General features: G+C 36.8%; 1 protein-coding gene across 6 annotated transcripts; it reads left to right on the top strand.

The window, feature by feature from the left end:
- Positions 1–755: 755 nt before the first annotated feature.
- LOC121372984 lies at positions 756–12,159 on the top strand. 6 transcript variants are annotated; one of them, XM_041499454.1, is made up of 5 exons: positions 776–1,114; positions 8,971–9,061; positions 9,647–9,803; positions 11,187–11,657; positions 11,688–12,159. In XM_041499454.1, the coding sequence occupies exons 2-5, from the start codon at positions 8,990–8,992 to the stop codon at positions 11,993–11,995; spliced, it is 1,008 nt and encodes a 335-aa protein (XP_041355388.1). In that variant the 5' UTR covers positions 776–1,114; positions 8,971–8,989; the 3' UTR covers positions 11,996–12,159. The 6 variants fall into 6 exon arrangements, 5 of the variants coding, with proteins under 5 accessions (XP_041355388.1, XP_041355366.1, XP_041355381.1 ...); XM_041499432.1 differs by adding an exon at positions 4,403–4,506 and having other exon boundaries at positions 820–1,114; positions 11,187–12,159; XR_005958027.1 differs by having other exon boundaries at positions 756–1,114; positions 9,647–9,827; positions 11,187–12,159.
- Positions 12,160–24,233: the final 12,074 nt, after the last annotated feature.

The following is a 24,233-nucleotide window of genomic DNA, read 5'->3' as shown; positions in this document are numbered from 1 at the left end:
GTATTGAATAAATATAGTATATATCATGCATATATACCTAAATAATTTGAATGTTGTATACGTTACATGTTCCCAGAAGCAAATGTTGTTGTATTTTTTCTGTTTTGTTTCTTTTTCCATTGAACGTTCATTCCATTAATTATTAATTTAAAGAAAGAAATGGGAAGACATTCATGATTCCAATTATTTTGAAGATTTGTCTATGCTTTAAATGTAACAAATTAATTGATAATTAATAGCACAAAGCATTGTACACGATATAACGATATCTGAAAAACAAAACCCACACAAATTGAATAAATACTTTCAATTAATTAAACGCTAATCAACATGTGTCTGGGGGAGAAATGACTACGGTTTTGTGGCTGAAATTTACCGGGACAGAAACGTCTGTGCCGAACATGCAAGTTAACATTTCAAATAATTTAAATAAATGCTGCTGTTCTCGAATACGTGTCTGTCGTTTGTTCTTAGGTCTCACTACACAGATAACTTCCGGGTGAGAGTTGATTGATGACGGTCCACTATTATAGTTCCTAATTGTGACACATGCTATGGTTCACATATTCACTTCTAGGAAATGGTGAAGAATTAAAACAATATGTATGTTTAATGGTAAGCCTTCTGGCTGTATTTTACCCATGTTATTTTGTAATATTGTGCATTGACATTTTGGGACATTGGTGTACAGCGCAAGAGACAGCCTGAGTGAATCGGTTAATGAACCACCTGTTCGGACCGGTACTACAGCCAGATGCGGTCTTATAGCAAACAACTGAGACGAAAATGTTCTCAATTTTGGAGTGAAAACAAATGCTTATATAATGTATGTTCGCAGTGGTGTATGTTGTTAGTGCCAGTGAGAACCCGTTCTATTGGCAATCTTCGTTTGAAGTTGGGTAATTTAACATGGGTTTCAATGGAAGATGACATCTGTGTAGTGAGACCTTAATGAAATAAAATTACGTTTGTGCTCGTGAGGAAGGTGTGAAATACATAAAAATAATGCTGAAAGAGTTGCGCGCCCTTCATTTGAAAAAAAAAAACCCCACCACGAAACGAGTCCGTCATGATAAAAACCAACTTTAACTCAAACTCTACTTAATTTTAGATGGTAAATACAATTCATTGGTTTAATTTATGAAAATTAAATCAAATGCAATACAGGTTTTGCTGATGAGTTTGGTATGTGCTTTGTGGTGATCTTTTTAAAATTAATACAGTTGATGCACCAGTTCCGGATCACTTACCGATCAATTTTTAGTCATTCTTGATGTAAACTTCATTAAAAAATGTATTCTAACAAACAAATAATACATGTTTCTTGAAATTGTACGTAAAATAAACTGGGAAGGACTTTCCTTTGGGACTGTCACTAACCCTAACCTTAACCCTAACTCAATGATAAGTATTTATAATGTTCTTTATTATTATAGCCTACGCTATGTGACAGTGCCAAAGGAAAGTCCTACCATTTACACGAGCAGACGACATGAAAAAAAAAGACGTTTAACAAGAGAGATGAAGTTTTTGATGTTTTTTCTATTTATATCCTTTGAAATTTTATAGTACGTGTAGGGGAAACATATATAGATTGTGCTTGACTAGTTTTATGAAAAGTGATGCTGTAAACGACTTACCGTAACTCCTCAAAGGGGACACACTTGATACGCCAATTGCGGATCACTCACAAAACGGAAGTATTTACATTGTAATTGCAGCAAGATGGCGCAATGAACGCAGGGGTTATCTCAAGACTCAAAAACGCTAAACACTGGAATGTTTTTGTTTTTTAAATTATTATTTTCTTCCTTAAACGTCTCTGGATTCGTCATTTCGATCACTAGTTCATAATAATTCGACCCTGCATGTGTCGGACCCATATCATAGTAGCTCTAGACTATTCGTTCCATGACCAGTCGTCCTCTGCAAAATATTCTATTAATAATTGTATTTCCATCTATTTTTCTCTTATTACAAGGTTCGCACACGCTTGAGAAGGCCCTAAATTTAAAGGGTTGCCCTCCCTAAAAAGTCCCTATTTTGATGATTTAGCCCTAAAAAGCCCTATATTTGATGGGCAAGTTCACAAAAGACCCTAAATTGGACCATATAAGCCCTGAAATCGATAGACATTTTTCTTCTTCCGGAAACATTAAATAAATTGCCAAAAATACATCAATATCTACATTCATTTGTTGATCTCAATGCTCGCTCGAACGTTGGTGTGTGAATAATGCCAAAATGATAACAACGATTCATTCGTAAAACGTTGTCAATGTTTGGTATTGTTCGTAGAAGGATTCATTCTTAACTTTCGGGGAGCGCATGATTGGTCATTCTAAAACGAAACACGTTTCATTGGTCATTGCAAATGGTGGACAGCATAGTTTTAGTCCCTAAATTTTACTTATATTGACCCTAAAAGTCCCTAAAAAGCCCCTAAATTTAGGTTTGAAATTTTTGTATGAACCATGTATTATTTTTGTTTTCTACAGGTAAATGACAATATGTATATAATGTAAAGACACGTAGGCCTATTTTATAAACTGAAACTATGATTTTAAGTGTTCGTCCACTTGTCTCTAACATTATATTTGTACATGTATGTAATTTGTCATTTGTACACATACAGCTGCAGTCATTCAACAGTAATGCTAATATAAATAAAATGTTGTTTTTTAAAATCCATTTTCGTTTAATTCGGGCAAAAATCAGTCTGCCCTGTCCACAAAAACGGGAGCCCGTATGGCCTATGTTAGATCGCCAGTCTAGACCCCACATCTCTGCTATTAAAATCGCTGCACACGTGTCTTGTATTTGCCCATAAGACTATTCAATATTATTGTCCACCCCCCATCAGTGTGAGAGCCGTCCACCCCATTACTTGCTTGATTTATTGAGAAAAAACCCACAAAAACATTTTACTGTACAAACAAAAGAATCGGCACAAGTTTGACAAATTAGAGGACCTTTATAAAATCCTGCCACCGCCAGCGGTCTGTTTCACATATGCCACTGCACGTGCTTTTCGCATACTTGACTGCTCGACTTTGGGGAAAGGGTCCTCTTATAATCTCTTATACGGCTTCTCCTTTCAACAGTGTGTACCACTATATGGTGGATTAATTTTTTCAGTGGGATTTTTGTTTTATACAATCGCATTCTGATGCAGGAAAATGATTTGTGTATTCGCATGGTCAATCTGAGCTAGTCCTAGCCTTTAGACCGCCGTTGAAAATAATTCTACATTCAGGAGCAGATCCAGGAAATATTTTGCGGGTGTGGGGGACTAACTGGAAAAGAGCAAATGGAACAACATGTTAAAACTTAAAAGGACATCCCAATGAAGGAATTAAAAAAAATAATAATAATAATTCCACTTTGTGACTGTTTAGTGTGTATCACTATATTAATATTTATCATTATATTAACTAGGGGTCTAACCGTCCTGCTTCAAAATTACTTGCTTAATTTTAATATTATGATAAATACTAAGCAGTCCCAAAGTTGATATTTTGCTGATGTCATTTCTTTCTATTTCCAATAAAAGGTGCTGATTATTCAAGCCTTTGTTACTTTCACAAAGAAAATGTGACTTTTAAAAGTCATCAATATAATAATAATAATAATAATTATTATTTTATTATTAATCAGGGGCAGCGCAGACGGTATGGCCATGGCCATACTACTTTTCAAAGAGCCGTACCACTTGTGTGTGTGTGTGTGTGTTATATTTGTTATATCTGTGAAAATGTCCTTACAAGTAATTTGAAAGGTGAGTCTGGCAACCACGAGCCGTACCACTTTTTTTTTTTACACTGTATCGCCTCTGTTATTATTATTATTGATATATACGGTAATAAATGAAAAAAATATTTATTATTATTATTATATAATAGAATGCCAGAAATCGAATATAATTCATACTTGTTGAAAGTACAAAACGAAAATAATAAGGATCGTAGTCACACTTTTATTTTTGACACAAGCCCCGTATATCTGACATCATGGGATGCCATTGTTCATTTTCAGTCAATTTTAGAAATTGCTAATTAGGGGCGTAATCGGGGGGGGGTGGGGGGGGGGGGGGGGGGGTTACCTCATAGAGTTGCAAATGGCCATAAAATATGTCAGGCAGGATCCACGAATGTACAGAAAGTGCTAAGATGTTGGAAATAGTGCTTTTGAAGGCTTTCTAAAGTGATCCGGAAATGGACAATGTGATCCGCAACTGGCGTAGGTATGCCGGCTCGAACAACACAGTTTTTGGTGTTAAATGTTTACCTAAATTTACATTTTATATGACTGTTTATTTATGTGGTTGATTGTCTTTATTACCAAGAATTTCTTTTAAAGTCATACGCGCACATGTTGACATAATTCACAATTTTGTTTGAAGTGATCCGGAACTGGTGCATCACCTGTACATGAACATCGTAAATTCTTGTCTGGACGTGTCTACCGTAACTAGGATATGTCTAGTTCATCAAGATAAACTCGAATGTAAGTGCACATTGAGTTTATCTGGCATAGCCATTTTTCCATTCACAGACACAGGAATTGCGGTCGAAATAGCGACTACCATCACCTTTTCCCACCCTAATCGTGTATTGTGATCTTTTTCAAGCATATGGAGACTTAGAAATACTTACTTTGAAACAATCTTCACTTTGAATTAAAGGAAAAACATCGTTTTTTCTTATGGGAGGAAAATGAAACTCGGAACAGTCTTGTATGTGGAAAAGGATCAGTGAAGTAATTTCTCGTTCCATAATAAATACAGCAAAAAACCATAAAACTAAAAATTTATTAAAATAATATTTAATAAAATAACTTAAAAGTAAAAATAAATTAAAGTTAATATAATAAAATAAAATGAAATTAAAGTTAAGAAAATAAAATACTTTTATTAATTAAGTAGGCCTAATAGAAATGAAATAAAAATATAATTTAATTACTTAAAATTAAATGCCAATGTTTTTTCTTGTAATAAATAATGAATTTATGTGTGTGTGTGTGTGTGAAAAATACTCAAAAAGGCACACGTCAAATTTGGTATATCTTGTTCAACTCTCTTATAGTACTTATGTTTTAGTTACATGTATTTGTAGAGAAATTGGTGAACTTTTATATTAAAGTATTATTTTGTTGTTAAACACACACACACATACATATATATACATACTAATGATTTCCCTAGAAATTTGGCAAGGCATGGTAGACCAAACACTTTTGGGGCATTTCCACCATTTTCGGGGCACTTGTTTTTCATTAAACATTAATGTAATTTATATGCTTGCTTTAATAAATGAATGGCAAAAGATATAAAAGGCATATTTTATTAATTAATAATACTTTTTTGGGTGTTTTATAAAGGCAATTTTAGAATTAATTAGAGAAAAAGGCTTGTTTAATCTCAGGGCAGCATGGTGCTGATTAAGGCAAGATTGTGCTAGACTATGGATGCATGGTGCTGCACCATGCTAAAACAAGCTAGGGAAAACACATACATACATACATACATACATACATACATACATACATACACATACACACACACACACACACACACACACACACACACACACACACACACATTGGTATCCCCAGGGCCGTTAGGTGTAGCGGCCCGACATGCCTTGGTCCGTAAAATAAGCGCTTTGATGGCATGAAAGGGCCTTAAAGTTAAATCAATTGCTGCTACGCCTTGATTTGAAGTGCTTTAGAAAAACAATTATCACAAGTACAAGCGTGGCAGTCGTTATCTTGCAAATAACTTGTGTACCAGTATATCAAGCACACCTAATCACTAAGACAGGTAAAACACTTCCTAAACACATAACAATGGACCAGTCGTCTGCTCACAATTGGTGTTTGGTAATTTTACCACATCTACTGGGACCACTAATCCGTCAGGAAGGCGCTTACGTGTAACAGGATTCCCGTGCCGAGCAATCAATTGCAAGCTTCAAGGCCGATTAAAAAAGATGCCCATTGACAGAATACAATTAAGTTGGCAATCAGTAATTTTTATCCTAACACCCCCTTCCCAAAACACACACTGAAAACATCCAGGGCTCGCGCTGTCAGTAGCCAATTTAGCATTTGCTAATTAAAAATTATTTTTACAAAACCCAACATGATTAGATGAATTGAAGGCAAACACTTAACTGTTTTCAACCCACTACCCCACTTCTTTTGGCTTGATTTGTGTTATAATGATGCTAAATATGTAAGTGCCTTAAAAAAATCCTGGGGAAAGGCCTGATACATACATACATACATACATACATACATACATACATACATATATATATATATATATATATTACATAATGAAAATATATCTGTATTCTTATTGGTCAAAAACCAGTCGCATGACTGTCTGTAAATAGTGATATTGCCCTGAGATGATCTCACCGGTCCAACAAAAGTGATATTGCCCTGACCAGTGAAAATAACAGAGACAAAATTCTATCCAATTAATGAGTAGGTAACGTAATGCAACTTCAACTGCTAATTCTAATGTAAACAAGCACAAACTTGTGACAAAACTCTTTGCTGTCCTTCAGCAAAAAGATAACATCTTTATACAGAGTTTATTTCCGCAAATATGACAAAAACAAGGTCAGTAAGGCATATCATAAAATATTGTTTGTTTCCCGGTTACCCGACCGACCCTAATTTGAACCTGCCGACCCTAAAACTTTTTTTGTATATCCAAAAATGTTTTTTTAATATAACAACGATTTCCACGAAAACATTCCAAAACTATCCCAAGTACTAATTTGGTGTCATTTAGGGGATAACCCTACTGTGTTTTCCGATTTGCGGACATATATCGGTGGTTTTACTGTCGCAAATTTAGTTTTATTGGCGACCCATTAGCCACGAAATGTTTTCTTCTAACAATTGATTGATGGGGTTACTTCCCTTCAAATTGAAGTTCAGTAACTTTCGTGAAATATCGGGCGAAGAGTCGGGAAAATTGTTTTCACGAATATATGCGATCTTTTCCGATTTACTCTACATCTAGCGTAGTGAGGTGTTCTGATTAATAATAATAATAATAATAACTATATTTAATGATTTACTCCAGCTACAAACTGGCCTTGTAGAAATTTAGTGACCTTCCGATAAACTAGGGAAGGGAATGTTTACCGATACTGATGGAGTTTACTGCCAAATCAAATTATTAAATATGTCAGTAAGATCTCGATGCGTTTCGTTATTTTTTGTAAGTGGTCACTGGGAACTTTCCTTTTTTTTAATTAAGTTATGAAATAGATAAAGAAAAGAAAATGGCCATACGGTTTTTGTCCTTTTGAAAATTGTATAATGGAAAAAAAAAAAAACCCTTATATTTAAAACTGCACATAAAATATGCCCCCAAAACGTCACTTTACCATGCCTTACTTCATTTCTAGGGAAAACACTGTGATGAATGGTATTGTTGGTTTGCATAATGCATTTCTTTACATGCAGAGGATATTTTGGATACCGGTAGTCAACACCTTTATTTAATATCCATAAATAAAATTATTTTCCAAAATAAAATGTTTTTCCTACCTACCTACCCTATATTTTTCCAGCATGTAATAGGAAACAAGTAAAAAAAAAAATCCGGCCTAATCGTCAAATTGCGTTATAGATATATATAATTATCAATTATTGACCGTCATTGACGGCAATATCATGTTTTATGGACCTAGGAAATTGATATTGACAGAGGGCAATGTGTGTGGGTTTTTTACCACAATTTGGATGGAATTCCATTCCAAGCAAAACTGCTCGTTCCCAGGATTAACTTTGTTAGTGCTTGCACTTGTAGTCAAAGTTAATCTTGATGAACTAGGACGTGTCTTACCTTTACTCTTTATATATGTAACTATAGCATTTATATTATGGGTTTCTGTTTGAGGGTACCTGTGCTTGTGTCCAGGACAAGCGTGCTCTGAATGTGCACGTTAAACCGTTTTCCATTCCATTCCATAATTCAAGCCAGAACCAGTTTGGGAATTCGAGATGACGAGCGGAATTACCAATCTAAGAATAATTTTTTTATTATTAAAATTATTTTTCCTTTTTTTTCAGCGTGGATGCGATATTTATATAGGATATTAAACGACCTTCCATTTCGTATCATGTTTATGTCCCGAGTGAAATAATTTTAAATTTTCACGAGCTTTAGTGAGTGACTGAAAATTATTTCACATGGCACATAAACATGATACGAAATGGTAGCTCGTTTAATATCCTATTTATTACCAATAATCAATCTTAATTTATGTCACTCATCTCGTTTCGTTGACTTTCCTATAAGGTTGTAGTGCGCCAATTGATGACGTCAAAAGTGTTACGTCCCACTTGTCATTCTAGTGGAACGTATCACTTTGATATGTACCAAGATATTTGTAACCATATGGGTAATAATATGATTTTCCATGACTTTCCATGATTTTTAATAAAAAGCCCGGTTTTCCAGACATGGATTTTTAAATCTCAAATTCCATGACTTTCCATGTTTTCCATGAGGCGTGCGAACCCTGATTAGAAACAGTCAACATCACAGAGTCAACATTGGCAGCAGTGATTTTAGCTATTTTCCAATCGAATGCACTCTGTGTTCCAATCTAACGCACTGGAATGTTTCCTATTCGGAAAACTTCTGCCAATTACGATTCTTCATGATGTCTCACAGATTGGCAAACAAACCCACGTGATTTCGACTGATTGACTGACGCTTTAGATAACAACAGTTTAAAAGCGATTGTGGGCAAGGAAACTGCACATTATTATGGGACACAGCTTAACTCGCCGTTTAAAAATATTAGTCATCCGACGGGCAACTAGTATCATAGAATTAATTTGCCCGACTGAATATTAGGTTGTCACGGACGACCGTAAAAATTGAGTGCTGTATGTAGGTAGCCTAAAATAACACATGATATTTATGGTAAATTGCAGCACTACCTGTTGACTTCAAATGATGAAACGCAAGATCGAGGACATTCAAGAACAGTGTGATGAATGGCTGTCCACAAGAAATAGAAAAAAGGTGAGATGTAAGAACAGTGATGGGGCAACCACTGAATCATAAAGAGATCTCTGTACCTCTGCAGGGCTCAAACTTTACGGCGACACTGAAGCAGGGGTGGGAATTCTCCTCAGATCAGCTGTTGTCCTCTCATGGAACATTGCATTTCCTTGCATATTAATCGTCCTTCCAGAATGTGTCCTATGACAAAGGCTGTGGTATGTGCTATCTTGTATGTGTGATAGTGCATATAAAAGATCCCTTGCTGCTAATAAAAAGAGTAGCCCATGAAGTGGCGACAGCGGGTTTCCTCTCTCAATATCTGTGTGGTCCTTAACCATATATATCCAATGCCATATATAACCATAAATAAAATGTGTTGAGTGCATCGTTAAATAAAAACATTTCATTCATTCCTGGTTGTATTTGAGATACTCTCAAAAATTAGATGGGGGAAAACAAAACCTGTGTGTGTGTATAAACTGATTATTATTAAATATTGTGCATTCTGAATGGCATTATAGATCTGTAGTCTGTGCCATCTGAATTCAGGCATTTTTTCTTTAGTTTTTTTATAATATATATATTTTTAATTTGTTTTTCAAGGTGAGACCTGCTGAGAAATTCCCTAAAAGGAGTCGGCTGGCCCGTGTGATGTCCATGAATTCATCGTTATGGCAACTGACTCAGAATTCCCAGCCACCTTTACAGCTGAAGACCACCACCAAACAAAGTAGTCTGCTCAGTTTCTTCAAGTCATCAGGTGTGTAACAACCTTTACTTAAAGGTACTGGATCCTCCTACAAAATTGCTTGGTATTTCAATACCAAAACCAGGGCTAGCTAGCTATGTGAGCAGAAAAAGTCCCCAAATTATTTATTAAACTGAAAAATAAATGCAGAATCATGCTGTTAATTTCCTCCAAAATGTAGACAGAAATCTACATTATTAAACTACTAAAAACATTAGAATGATTAGAAATGCCTGTCGGTGGATCCATTGCGCTATTTCTATCGTTCCAGCCAGTGCACGACGATTGGTATATCAAAGGTCGTAGTATGTACTACCCTGTCTGTGGGATGGTGCATATAAAAGATCTTTGCTACTAATGGGAAAATTTGGCAGGTTTCCTCTCCAAGACTACATGTATATTTCAAAATGACCAAATACTTGACATCCAATAGTCTATGATTTTTTAATCATTAATTTAATATATCAATGTGCTCAAGTGGTTTTGTTAAACAAAACAATGCTCCGTGTGTGGTCGTCTGGGATCAATCCCCATCAGGGCCCATTGTACTATTTCTCTTGCCAGCCAGTGCACCACGACTGGTATATCAAAGGCTGTGGTATGTTCTACCCTGTCTGTGGGATGGTGCATATAAAAAGATTCCTTGCTACTAATGGAAAAATGTAGTGAGTTTCCTCTCTAAGACTAATGTTTGACATCCAATAACCCAATCAGTTATTATAACCGATGATTGATATTGAAATTCCAACTTATTTCCAGCACTAGGTTATCAGACAATGAGGCTGAAATATGATGTCCAGTGTTGCTGTCGGAAATAAATGTTTGGGTATGGCCTATGGAAGTGAATGCAACCACAGTCAACATTGGGTATAGGGAGCCTCCTCCAGAAAGAAAATGGGTTAGGTTTAGGGTTAGGGTTGAGAAAATCATACAGTAATGATAACAGTAATTCATTTTGTCAAAAGGTTAACTGGAAAAAACACACTAATCTGCAAAAACATTTGGGAATGGTGCCATACCCGTTTTACCCTCTGGCAGAAACCCTGATGTTATGACTATATTGTAATTTCTTCTGGGGGTAAAGTGCTCGCTTGGTGTAAGGTCTGGGATCAATCCCCGTCAGTAGGGCCCATTGGGCTATTTCTCGCTCCAGCCAGTGCACCACAAAGGCCATGGTATGGCTCAAGTGGTTTTGTATGTGCCATCCTGTCTGTGGGATGGTGCATATAAAAGAACCCTTGCTTCTAATCGAAAAGTGGCGACAGCAGGTTTCCTCTCTCAATATTTGTATGGTCCTTAACCATATGTCTGATGCCATATAACTGTAAATAAAATGTGTTGAGTGCATCGTTAAATAAAACATTTCCTTCCTTGTAATTTCTTCTAATTTTACAGATTTAAAGAAAACAGAATTTGAAACCACGCCACACAAGAGCCTTTCTAGCTCTGCAGAACAGACTGAACTCGATGATGTGTTAGATAATCCTGTGCAACATCTCAGTGTTGTATCGCCTGCAGATCTATCAACCCAGTCACCAGCTGATGGCGACAGTGCTGAGCTGAACGATTCAAGGGAGACAACTCTTAAAGCCTTACGCGAAAGTGGATCCAACACCATCATAGATGCATCATCGTCAAGTGACACCGACTCAGAAAGACTAACAGTTGCAGATTCACCCGGAAGTAAAATAGTGCTAGGCCAAAATACGAAATCTGAGGTTTTTGAAGACGACAAAAAAGAAAATTTTCATGACAATTTAGCATGTAATTACTCGCCTGTAATTAATGAACCAAGGTGTTTTGATCATAATGAAGGTTCCAGCACGAGAAGATTAGAGACTAATGTACAATCACTGAAAAGTTTACATTGTACAAATGATGAAAATAATATTTTACAGAACAGTAAGCCAAGAGAAAATGAAAATTGTGATCATCTTTGTGATAGATTATGCACAGAAAGTTTGCAGTTTTCAGATTCTTGTTACGAAACTTTGTCACTGGGAGGCAACATGTATTCGAAGCAGTATAAAACCAGCTTGCACTGTCGTCATGGTGATGATACTCCCTCTTTTGACAGTGAAAATACCATTCAGTTTACTGATACCCAGAGTTGTGATATTTCTTTCCATTCTCCATTAGATGATACGAGCAATCAGCCAGATAGCTCAGATAGTATAAATCTGTTGCCATCCATATTACAATGAGCAAAGGAGAATGGCATAAACTGTACTGATGATATTGTAAGTGAGGCAGACTCTATCAGTTTTTCCTTAACTCATACATGCAGTATGTTTGATAGTTAAAATATTTTCTCATAATCTTGATCAAACTCTGAACTAGAAAAACACAATAAACTTTACTAATTGGTTGTGTGATAATATTGTAAGTGAAATAGAATCTTATCAGTTTTTCATTAACCCATACATGCGGTAAGTTTGATAGGCAAAATATTTTCTCACAATCTTGATTAAACTCTGAGCTAGAAATGGGCCTACCTCAGATAGTATAAATCTGTTACCATCCATATTAAAATGAGCAAAGGAAAACGGCATAAACTGTACTGATGATATTGTAAGTGAGGCAGACTCCATCAGTTTTTCGTTAACTCATACATTCAGTATGTTTTGATAGTTAAAATATTTTCTCAAAGATTTCATTAAACCATACATGCAATGTGTTTGATAGACGTGAAAGAACAAATACTTTCTCGTCAGCATCAAACTAAAGATTTCATTAAACCATACATGCAATGTGTTTGATAGACGTGAAAGAACAAATACTTTCTCGTCAGCATCAAACTAAAGATTTCATTAAACCATACATGCAATGTGTTTGATAGACGTGAAAGAACAAATACTTTCTCATCAGCATCAAACTAAAGATTTCATTAAACCATACATGCATGTGTTTGATAGACGTGAAAGAACAAATACTTTCTCGTCAGCATCAAACTAAAGATTTCATTAAACCATACATGCAATGTGTTTGATAGACGTGAAAGAACAAATACTTTCTCGTCAGCATCAAACTAAAGATTTCATTAAACCATACATGCAATGTGTTTGATAGACGTGAAAGAACAAATACTTTCTCGTCAGCATCAAACTAAAGATTTCATTAAACCATACATGCAATGTGTTTGATAGACGTGAAAGAACAAATACTTTCTCGTCAGCATCAAACTAAAGATTTCATTAAACCATACATGCAATGTGTTTGATAGACGTGAAAGAACAAATACTTTCTCGTCAGCATCAAACTAAAGATTTCATTAAACCATACATGCAATGTGTTTGATAGACGTGAAAGAACAAATACTTTCTCGTCAGCATCAAACTAAAGATTTCATTAAACCATACATGCAATGTGTTTGATAGACGTGAAAGAACAAATACTTTCTCGTCAGCATCAAACTAAAGATTTCATTAAACCATACATGCAATGTGTTTGATAGACGTGAAAGAACAAATACTTTCTCATCAGCATCAAACTAAAGATTTCATTAAACCATACATGCAATGTGTTTGATAGACGTGAAAGAACAAATACTTTCTCATCAGCATCAAACTAAAGATTTCATTAAACCATACATGCAATGTGTTTGATAGACGTGAAAGAACAAATACTTTCTCGTCAGCATCAAACTAAAGATTTCATTAAACCATACATGCGATGTGTTTGATAGACGTGAAAGAACAAATACTTTCTCGTCAGCATCAAACTAAAGATTTCATTAAACCATACATGCGATGTGTTTGATAGACGTGAAAGAACAAATACTTTCTCATCAGCATCAAACTAAAGAACAAATACTTTCTCATTAAACCATTCTACCATACATGCAGTGTGTTTGATAGACGTGAAAGAACAAATACTTTCTCGTCAGCATCAAACTAAAGATTTCATTAAACCATACATGCAATGTGTTTGATAGACGTGAAAGAACAAATACTTTCTCGTCAGCATCAAACTAAAGATTTCATTAAACCATACATGCGATGTGTTTGATAGACGTGAAAGAACAAATACTTTCTCGTCAGCATCAAACTAAAGATTTCATTAAACCATACATGCAGTGTGTTTGATAGACGTGAAAGAACAAATACTTTCTCATCAGCATCAAACTCTGAACTGGTCAGGAGATAGGGACGGGACTATGACTAGTTTATCAAAGGTTGTGGTATGTACTGTCATGTCTGGGTGATGGTGCATATAAAAGATCCCATGCTACTAATGGAAATATGTAGCAGGTTTCCTTTCTAAGACTATATGTCGAAATTACCATATGTTTGACATCCAATAGTCGATGATTAATAAATCAATGTGTTCTAGCGGTGTTGTTAAACAAAACAAACTTCATTGGTCAGGAGAAAAAGACAATATTATAAATTTTACTAAACAGTTGTTTGTTGAGATTGAATGTAAAGCAAACTGAAGATTTCATTAGACCATACATGCAATGTCTGTGATAGCTCAGAAAGTAGAAATATTTTCTAGTAATCAATATCAAATTCTGAACCAGAATAAAAACAATAAACTTTACTGATGAGATGTGTCGTGATATTTATCATTAAAACTTATACAAACATTAGAATGACTAGAAATGCCCGTCGGGGGGCTATTTCTCGTTCCAGCCAATGATATCCTGTCTCTGGGATGATGCATATAAAAGATACCGTGCTACTAACAGAAACATGTAGCAAGTTTCCTCTCTAAGACTATATGTCAGATTTACCAAATGTTTGACAACCAATAACCGATGATAATAAATCAATGTGCTCTAGTAGTGTCAAAAATATATATGTCAAAGGCCATGGTATGTGCTATCTTGTCTATGGGATGGTGCATATAAAAGTCCCTTGTTGCTATCGAAAAGAGTAGCTCATGAAGTGGCGACAGCGGGTTTCCTCTCTAAATATCTGTGTGGTTCTTAATCATATGTCTTACGCCATATAACTAAATAAAATGTGTTGATGCGTGGTCGGTTTGGGATTGATCCCTGTCAGTGGGCTCATTGCACCATTTCTCGCTCCAGCCAGTGCACCACGACTGGTGCATCAAAGGCTGTGGTATGTACTATCATGTCTATGGGATGGTGCATATAAAAGATCCCTTGTTGCTATCGAAAAGAGTAGCTCATGATTTGGCGACAGCAGGTTTCCTCTCTAAATATCTGTGTGGTTCTTAATCATATGTCTTATGCCATATAACTGTAAATAAAATGTGTTGATGCGTGGTCGGTTTGGGATTGATCCCTGTCAGTGGGCTCATTGCGCCATTTCTCGCTCCAGCCAGTGCACCACGACCGGTACATCAAAGGCCGTGGTATGTGCTATCTTGTCTATGGGATGGTGCATATAAAAGATCCCTTGTTGCTAATCGAAAAGAGTAGCTTATGAAGTGGCGACAGCGGGTTTCCTCTCTAAATATCTGTGTGGTTCTTAATAATAATCATATGTCTTAAGCCATATCTCCGTCAGTGGGTCCATTGCACTATTTCTTGCTCCAGCCAGTGCACCACGACTGGTACATCAAAGGCCGTGGTATGTGCTATCTTGTCTATGGGATGGTGCATATAAAAAGATCCCTTGTTGCTAATCGAAAAGAGTAGCTTATGAAGTGGCGACAGGAGGGTTTCCTCTCTAAATATCTGTGTGGTCCTTAACCATATGATTTGGGCCATATAACCGTAAATAAAATGTGTTGAGTGCGTCGATAAATAAAACATTTTCTTCCTTCCTTAAAACCACTGTCACCGAACACTGACAAAATGGCAATGCCCACAGCATTTATTTTGCGGTAGAACTTTAAATTTCCTGTCACTTTTCTTTTTTAACTACAGGTTTCATCTTCGTCCGTCCGTCTGTCCTACATATAGTTTCCGGATGAAATTTTGGGTATAGCTTTATCATGTACTGTTACAGATCAAGTGAGACTTTCATGCCGATTTACATATATTCGACAGAGTTATGGCCCTTGAACTTAGGAGATATGAAAAACATATTTCAGATCCTCCATCCCCCCAATGCTTCAAGATAATGAGCTGAAATTTTGTATATAGCTTTATCATGTTCTGTTACATATCAAGTTCCTCTTTCATGCCAATGTTTTTCCCCAATACTTGAAGATATTGAGATGACATTTTGTATATAGCAATATCATGTACTGTTACATATCAGGTTTATTTTTGTTATACTGACACATTAAACCCATCTCTTACTCATTAACCACAACACTGCCCTGGCAAATGCTGTGTGGACGTTTTCCACATGTATTTGACCGGCCTATTTTCCTAATTGCCAGGTTTACATTTATCATACTGGTATGTACATGTATGTGTTTTTGTGGGCTTTGTTTTTGTCCTACTCTATATAAATAACACCGGCCTCGGTGGCGTCGTGGTTAGGCCATCGGTTAACAGGCTGGTAGGTACTGGGTTCGGATCCCAGTCGAGGCATGGAATTTTTAATCCAGATACCGACTCCAAACCCTGAGTGAGTGCTCCGCAAGTCTCAATGGGTAGGTGTAAACCACTTGCACCGACCAGTGATCTATAACTGGTTCAACAAAGGCCATGGTTTGTGCTATCCTGCCTGTGGGAAGCGCAAATAAAAGATTCCTTGCTGCTAGTCGGAAAGAGTAGCCCATGAAGTGGCGACAGCGGGTTTCCTCTTAAAATCTGTGTGGTCCTTAACCATATGCCTGACGCCATATAACCGTAAATATAATGTGTTGAGTGCGTCGTTAAATAAAACATTTTTTTTTTTTCTATATAAATAAAGATAAAAATAAGGCTTGCAAACCCCATTAGAGATTGTGCCCCTCCTACCCAGATGTCGTATGGACCTATAGTGTGTGTTTGTGTTTGTTTGTGTGTGTGTGTGTGTGTATCTGTTTGTGTGTGTATCTGTCTGTGTGTGTATCTGTTTGTGTGTGTGTGCATATCTCTCTCTCTCTCTCTCTCTCTCTCTCTCTCTCTCTCTCTCTCTCTCTCTCTCTCTCTCTCTCTCTCTCTCTCTCTCTGTGTGTGTGTGTGACAGACAGTATAGGTGTGTCTGTGTGCATAGGTGTGTGTATGTGTGTGTGCGTGAATAATCTATTAAATCATGGCTGTAAACATCTAAAAATAAAATACTGATAAGTACGTAATGTCATTTTGTTCTATAACTAGAAACTCGCCCCTGTACTGCCTCACCTATATGTAAGTACATGTAAACTCGCGCTCAACTGAGATCGACCAAATTGCTAAAAAAAAAAAAAAAAAAAAACCCACATTACTTACAAATGATAGATAGGACTTATTGTAGAATATATAAGACCATAAATTATATAAGTTATAGTTTGTTTGCTTGCTAGGGGCCCTCTGCTTGAGGACTAATACCAGTCCATATGAATTTACATAAAACGATACTTTGTAACACGTCCTGTCAAATTAATGTTGGGAATCAATTGAAATTCCATCATCAGTCATTAGTTATAATCGGTTTGAACCAAGTATTCGACTTTTGAACAATCGGTTAGAATATGCATGAACTTGAGGTTTACATGGACACATTTCGTTAGTTTTACCTTTAAAGGGACATTCCTGGGTTTGCTGCAATTTTAAAGATATTATCCACTAATAGAGACTTTTTAACGATTGTAATTACATATCAAATATTTGTTTTTTTCTGCATAAAATATTATTGGCTGTGTACTAAACATGTTTCTGATCGTTCTAATATATGTACTAGGTTAAATTTCATTTTATTTCCTAAAATATATTTTGTTTTGTACGTACGAAATTATTTGAAGACAAAATCCAGTTTGGGCTTTTTACAAATATTAAGACGATCAGAAACACATTGAATATACAGACACTGATATTCTAAACAAGAAAATATATTTGATATTTAAGTTTAATCGTAGAACTATTTTATTAGTCGGAAACATCTTACAATGCAGCAAACTCAGAAATGTCCCTTTAATACTAATTCAGAATGCAATGTTTCCTAAGTACAACTCCAAATCCGTTCAAGTTAACTTCCCGAAGTTTTATAATGTTTTGCTATGAGAGAGTTTTGATTGTTTCTGTTGGACCCAAACCATAGAAACAAATAGCCAGAATGACCAAATTCAGTTCTCGGAGCACTACTCCCAAACTGTTCAAGATAACTTCATGAAACTTTGTACACACGTTAATCTAGTGTTCTAGTAGTGCATCTTATACATATATTAATGTAATGGTCTACTAGTACCTTTTGCTATGAGGGAATTTCCCTTTTTTTCTCTGTCACCATGAGAAAAATAGTCAGAATGACCCAATTTACGGTTTCCAAAGCACAACTCGAAAACTGTTGGAAGATAAATTTACGGAATGGTGCACGATATCTAATGGTCTAGTAATATCTTTTGCTTTGAGGGAGTTTTCAATTTCAATATTTTACAGTTACTATGGAGACAAATAACCAAATTAATTTTCATTCAGTTTTTATTTTTGATAGAAACAAAAGTCAGCAATTAGCCAGAATTACCAAATGCAGCATCTCCAGAACCGGTGAAGATAACTTCCCGGAGCTGTGTGCACATACCAGTCTAGTGGTCAGGGGCATAGTTCACACAGATAACTTCCCGGAGCTGTGTGCACATACCAGTCTAGTGGTCAGGGACCTAGTTCACAAAGATAACTTCCCGGAGCTGTGTGCACATACCAGTCTAGTGGTCAGGGGCCTAGTTCACAAAGATAACTTCCCGGAGCTGTGTGCACATACCAGTCTAGTGGTCAGGGACCTAGTTCACAAAGATAACTTCCCGGAGCTGTGTGCACATACCAGTCTAGTGGTCAGGGACCTAGTTCACAAAGATAACTTACCGGAGCTGTGTGCACATACCAGTCTAGTGGTCAGGGGCCTAGTTGACAAAGATAACATCCCGGAGCTGTGTGCACATACCAGTCTAGTGGTCAGTGACCTAGTTCACAGAGATAACTTCCCGGAGCTGTGTGCACATACCAGTCTAGTGGTCAGGGACCTAGTTCACAAAGGTCTCTTAGGCTCTGCTAGACAACAAAGCAACCTCTTTGCAAGCCTTTTAGCATTGCAGTGCGAGATCGCAAATTTGCCTTTTATTATGATGGAGTTTTCATTTTATTTCTGAGTGTGGTTTCCGTTTCAATAGTGTGTGTGTGGGGGGGGGGGGGGGTAGGTGGGTGGAGGGTATTGACGAAAGAAAGAAAGACATGTTTTATTTAACGATGCACTCAACACATTTTAATTACGGTTATATGGCGTCAGACACACAGAGATTGAGATACGAAACCCACTGTCACCACTTCATGGGCTACTCTTTCCGATTAGGATCAAGGGATCTTTTATATGCACCATCCCACAGACAGGATAGCACATACCACGGCCTTTGATATACCAGTCGTGGTGCATTGGCTGTGACGAGAAATAGCTCAATGGGCCCACCACCGCCCAGACCGACCGCGCATCAAGCGAGCGCTGTACCACTGAACTACATCCTCTTGTTTTTCTGTTAAAATGGAAATCAATGGCCAGAATGACCAAATTGACAGTCTCATCAAACTCAATCATGTGCCTATTTGCGTTTTCCAAGACTATCTTGGGAGTGGCAGTCCTCCTGCAGGCGGTGCAAGAGGGATGAATCATCCTGTTACGTATCTCCTAGAGGAGTTGCGTTCCTCCAAAGGAAGAGTTAGTTAGTTGGTTTGTTTTATTTAACGACACAACTATAACACATTGATTTATTAATCGTTGGCTATTTGGATGTCAAACATTTGGTAATTTTAAACATATCGTCTTAGAGAGGAAACCCGCTACATTTTTAAATTAGTAGCAGGGATCTTTTATATGTACCATCCCACAAACAGGGCAGCACATATCACAGCCTTTGGTATACCAGTCGTGATGCGCAGACGCCTTAAGGAAGAGAACCTGATAATGGATCATGAAGACAATCACGACTTTGCCTATCGTCCCGAGATACTATGTTGATATCGGAATACGGTCTTGTCGTTCAGTTTCATTCATTGTTTGCGGAGTACACGACGACCTTGTTGCGTTTTAGGTACTTCCTGCAACAATTACGTTTCTGTGTAATAAACACGTGTTGTTTCTCAGACATTGCGTGATATGTACCTATAGATAAGGTTCTGTGCAGCCATATAAAAACATCCAGGCGTCGGCTCATCCTTCATCCAGCTTACAAGAGGTAAGTAGTCATTTTGGTTTTCAACAAAGGGTAGAGATATATACGATGAATGTGGTTGAACCGTCAGCCATAAAAACACAAAACAAAACAAAAACAAAAACCGGTAGGGCCTACATAGTCTTCAAAGGAAAGGCGCTACCTTTTTTCCATTGGCAGAAGGGATATTTGATAAACAGAGAATATCACATGAGTGGCCGTTAGATACAATTTATCTTACAACGAGTTATTTTAAAATGTATCTAATGAGTGAAAGCGAGTTTGATACGTTTTTAAACAACGAGTTGTAAGATAAATGGTATCTAACGGACATGAATATATTAATCTATTACTTACATATCCTCGAAAACCAGGTTTAAAGCAAATTTTAAGATATTTTTCGACTAAAAGTTATTTACAGCCATTGCAATTGTATCTAACTTACGCGTTACAAACACATGATTGTCTGGTTAACTATACGTCACATTGTAATCTTGCTGTTTTTTCATAGGATGTATGGCATTAGTGACCTGGTCATCACCTAGGGGCAGCCAGTCATATGTCTTGAAATTGTTAACACACGTACATGTGTAAACCAGTATGTGTTATCACAAATAACGAATGATGTTCTCACCAACGGGTGTGCAAGAAATTGCTGCATATAAATACAAAATTGTTACACAAGTTGCGATCCGAGTGTTTGACAGTCACACTCTTAACTACCGGTTAATGTGCTTCTATTTTTGTAGAAGCCACTCTGGCCGAGTGGATAAGACGCTGCCATAAGTTCGAAACTTTGAAGTATTTCTGATGAGCACAAAACATATTGTACATTTTCGTTTCTGTAAAAGGAGACTGCACACAATCTGACAAATAATAATAGTAATATAAAACTTTATTAACGTCACAAAATAAAATAACAAGTCGATGACTACTCCACAATTCAGTAGTAACAAAGGGCCTTTGTTGCAAGCGACTGGAGCGTGAATGCGCCAGAAGTCATTTAGTGGCTGATTGGGGCCGCTTAGCGCTATGCAAATCAAGGGCAGATAAGTATGTTTCTAATAGAGGCTATTGACACAAAGTGTGTGTAAATATATGCACTGTTCCACAGGCAGGATCTTAGAGATGACAGTCTTTGACATACCAGTTGGGGGACACTGGTTTGATGGGACAACCGCAGTAGGCAGTTGATAACCAATTCTAAATGCTTAAATGAGACATATTCTAGAATAGAATAGGATACAGTATTTGCGTGCTTATATCCAATGACGGTTCTACGTCAGTCTTTAGCATAAACTCTGACCTCCTCAGCCGCTGTGTCCGTAAATAGAATATTCTGGAGACAAGGGGCGGGATGTAGCGCTCGCCTGATGCGTGGTCAGTCTAGGATCGATCCCCGTTCGTGGGACCATTGGGCTATTTCTTTTTCCAACCAGTGTATCAAAGGCTGTAGGATGGTGCATATTATATGTATCTTGCTACTAATGGGGAAAAATTTAGCGGTTTTCCTATATGTCTGAATTACTAAATGTTTGACATCTAATAGCTGATGATTAATAAGTCTAGTGTTGTCATTAAACAAAACAACCTTTAACTTAGAGACTGCAGCTTTAAATAATTAAATAACAAGTCGATGACTACTCCACAATTAAGTAGTAACAAAGGGCCTTTGTTGCAAGCGACTGGAGAGTGAATGCGCCAGAAGTCATTTAGTGGCTGATTGGGGCCGCTTAGCGCTATACAAATCAAGGGCAGATAAGTATGTTTCTAATAAAGGCTATTCACACAAAGTGTGTGTAAATATATGCACTGTTCCACAGGCAGGATATTAGAGATGACAGTCTTTGATATACCAGTTGGGGGACACTGGTTTGATGGGACAACCGCAGTAGGTAGTTGATAACCAATTCTAAATGCTTAAATGAGACATTCTAGGATAGAATAGGATACAGTATTTGCGTACTAATGGGGGAAAATGTAGCGGTTTTCCTATATGTCTGAATTACTAAATGTTTGACATCTAATAGCCGATGACTAATAAATCTAGTGGTATCGTTAAACAAAACAACATTTAACTCTAAAGACTGCAGCTTTAAATATACCAAATTTATCCATTTCTCCCTAGAAAACCTTTGCTGATCCACCCATCACGCTATCCTAAAGTCCCCAAATCTGACCTAATTTATGATTATATAATTCTTTCAGGAATCACTGTATCATGAAGCTTGCCGTAATTCTTCTGTGTGTGGTCCTGATGGGCGGAGCTAACGCCAGTTTTGGGGACTTCCTCCACTCGATTGGCAACACACTTAAGCCAATCGTAGGCGTCCTCGACACCACTGTCACTTCCGTTTTGAAGAATGTCGTCAACACTGGCAAGAACCTGCTGGCACAGACGTTACAAGGTGAGAACTTGCTTCAGGGTCCGTACACCAAATTATTTACCTTTGCCGAAAATGTTAACATTAAAAAAGAGAAGGAAGGGAATGGTTTATTTATCGTCGCACTCAAACACATTTTATTTACGGTTATATGGCATCGGACATATGGTTATGGACCATGCAGATATTGAGAGAAGACACCCGCTGTCGCCACTTCATGGGCTACTCTTTTCGATTAGCAGCAAGGGATTTTTTATATGCACCATCCCATAGACAGGATAACACACACGTCTTTGATGTACCAGTCGTGGTGCACTGGCTGAAGCAAGAAATAATTTAAAAAGAGAGCCACATATTAAATCAACACACCCAGTCAGTACGCGTCATATGCCAGAATATTTAGGGTCTTATCTGCCAATTTAGAATTGTTTACATCCCTAATTTGTTTGCAGAAAATCTCAGTTTTTTCATTGTTCCCTGTACGGCCTATCTTAAATAAAGGTAAACTGATTTGTAATTTATTAACAATAGATAATAGTGGTTGCAAAATAATCAATGTCACGTATTACTACCAATCGGAGCTTCAAATACTTTTACTCCGTAAATATTAGAACTTTGACACGGAAGACCCTGATTTGCTACAGTATAACCTTCAGAGTGGCAGTGATAAAATGAGGTATTGAGCCGTTGGCCAGGTTTAGGTTCCCGAGTATCGGACACTTATATTACTGACCATACAATATAGCTTCTCCTATAGTCTGTTCCATTATCCAACAAAAATGTTTCGAGTTTTGAAAATATTTTTTTGTAAATAATTACTGTTTGGTTTGACTTAAGAAGAAAAGTAAAAGTGTATTTGAAATACATTTTTTTTTTAAATCCAAAAAGCAACAACAAAAAAACAACCCCACCAACAACCTATTTTTGAGTGCAATATAGAAAACAATCGGCTAAAAAATAAATAACTTGCAGTAAATTCCATAGTATGAAAAAAGCGTTTCCTGTCATTTGGAAAACATTTCAGCTTAAAAAAGGAAACAAGATGTATTGATATAAATGAATGAATGAACGAACGAACGAACGAATGAACAAATAAAACCATATGATTAAATAATTCATCATATATAATTTTCTCTTTCAGCTCTTCTTCTGAACATTGGAAATGCGGCCCAGAAGCAGAGAGATCTTAGGTAAGATAAATTAAAGGAAAGGAATGTTAGTTTACCGACGCATTTGATTAATCAGCTAATGTTACCTTTGACATTTTCTAAATCCATAGAGCAGAAGAAAGGAAATGTTACTTGTGGCAATGAGTGACTAACTTCGCACAGGGCAAAATGGGGATATCTAGTCACTTAAGATACGAAAACATTCTTAGTCACTATTAGTCACCAGAAGTAGAACAAAACACCTAACACTGTCCATCTACAGTCCGTGCCATCATTATATGTATACATATACATATATACATACATATATATATTGACGTAAGAAGAAAAGTAAATCTGTTTTGCAAATAACAAAATATATTAATTTTGTGTGCAGTTTGAAACTCAATCGGCTCAGAAATAAATAACTTGCAGCAAATTTCATAGTATGAAAAAGGCATTCTCTGTGGGACAGACTATAGGTAGGTGGATGTTGGCTTCATTCAGACCAGTCCCACCTATAGGGTTCGATCCTAAGACCCACATCACCTCAGACTGATATATATATATACTAAACTCTTTTACCTATTTTTTGTGTTTTTTACAGCGGCCTCTTCCACATGATCCCGGCTGTTGAGTCCACCGTGCATGGTATCCTGGACCGTGGTCACTCACTCTTCTCTGGCATCTTGAACAAGCTGACCACTGGCCTGACAAACGTC

The sequence above is a fragment of the Gigantopelta aegis genome, chromosome 1, assembly GCF_016097555.1.
Source record: "Gigantopelta aegis isolate Gae_Host chromosome 1, Gae_host_genome, whole genome shotgun sequence".
NCBI classification, from domain to species: Eukaryota; Metazoa; Mollusca; class Gastropoda; order Neomphalida; family Peltospiridae; genus Gigantopelta; species Gigantopelta aegis.
Note: the sequence above shows the minus strand (reverse complement) of the source record. Positions and strands in the feature narration are given on the sequence as shown.

What these genes read in the sequence shown, in the direction of transcription:
- LOC121372984 (XM_041499432.1), top strand. Translation starts at nt 8,990, where the DNA reads ATGATGAAACGCAAGATCGAGGACATTCAAGAACAGTGTGATGAATGG. An exon ending in CCACAAGAAATAGAAAAAAG is followed by an intron (nt 9,062 to 9,646) that starts GTGAGATGTAAG and finishes TTGTTTTTCAAG; the next exon opens with GTGAGACCTGCTGAGAAATT. An exon ending in CAGTTTCTTCAAGTCATCAG is followed by an intron (nt 9,804 to 11,186) that starts GTGTGTAACAAC and finishes CTAATTTTACAG; the next exon opens with ATTTAAAGAAAACAGAATTT.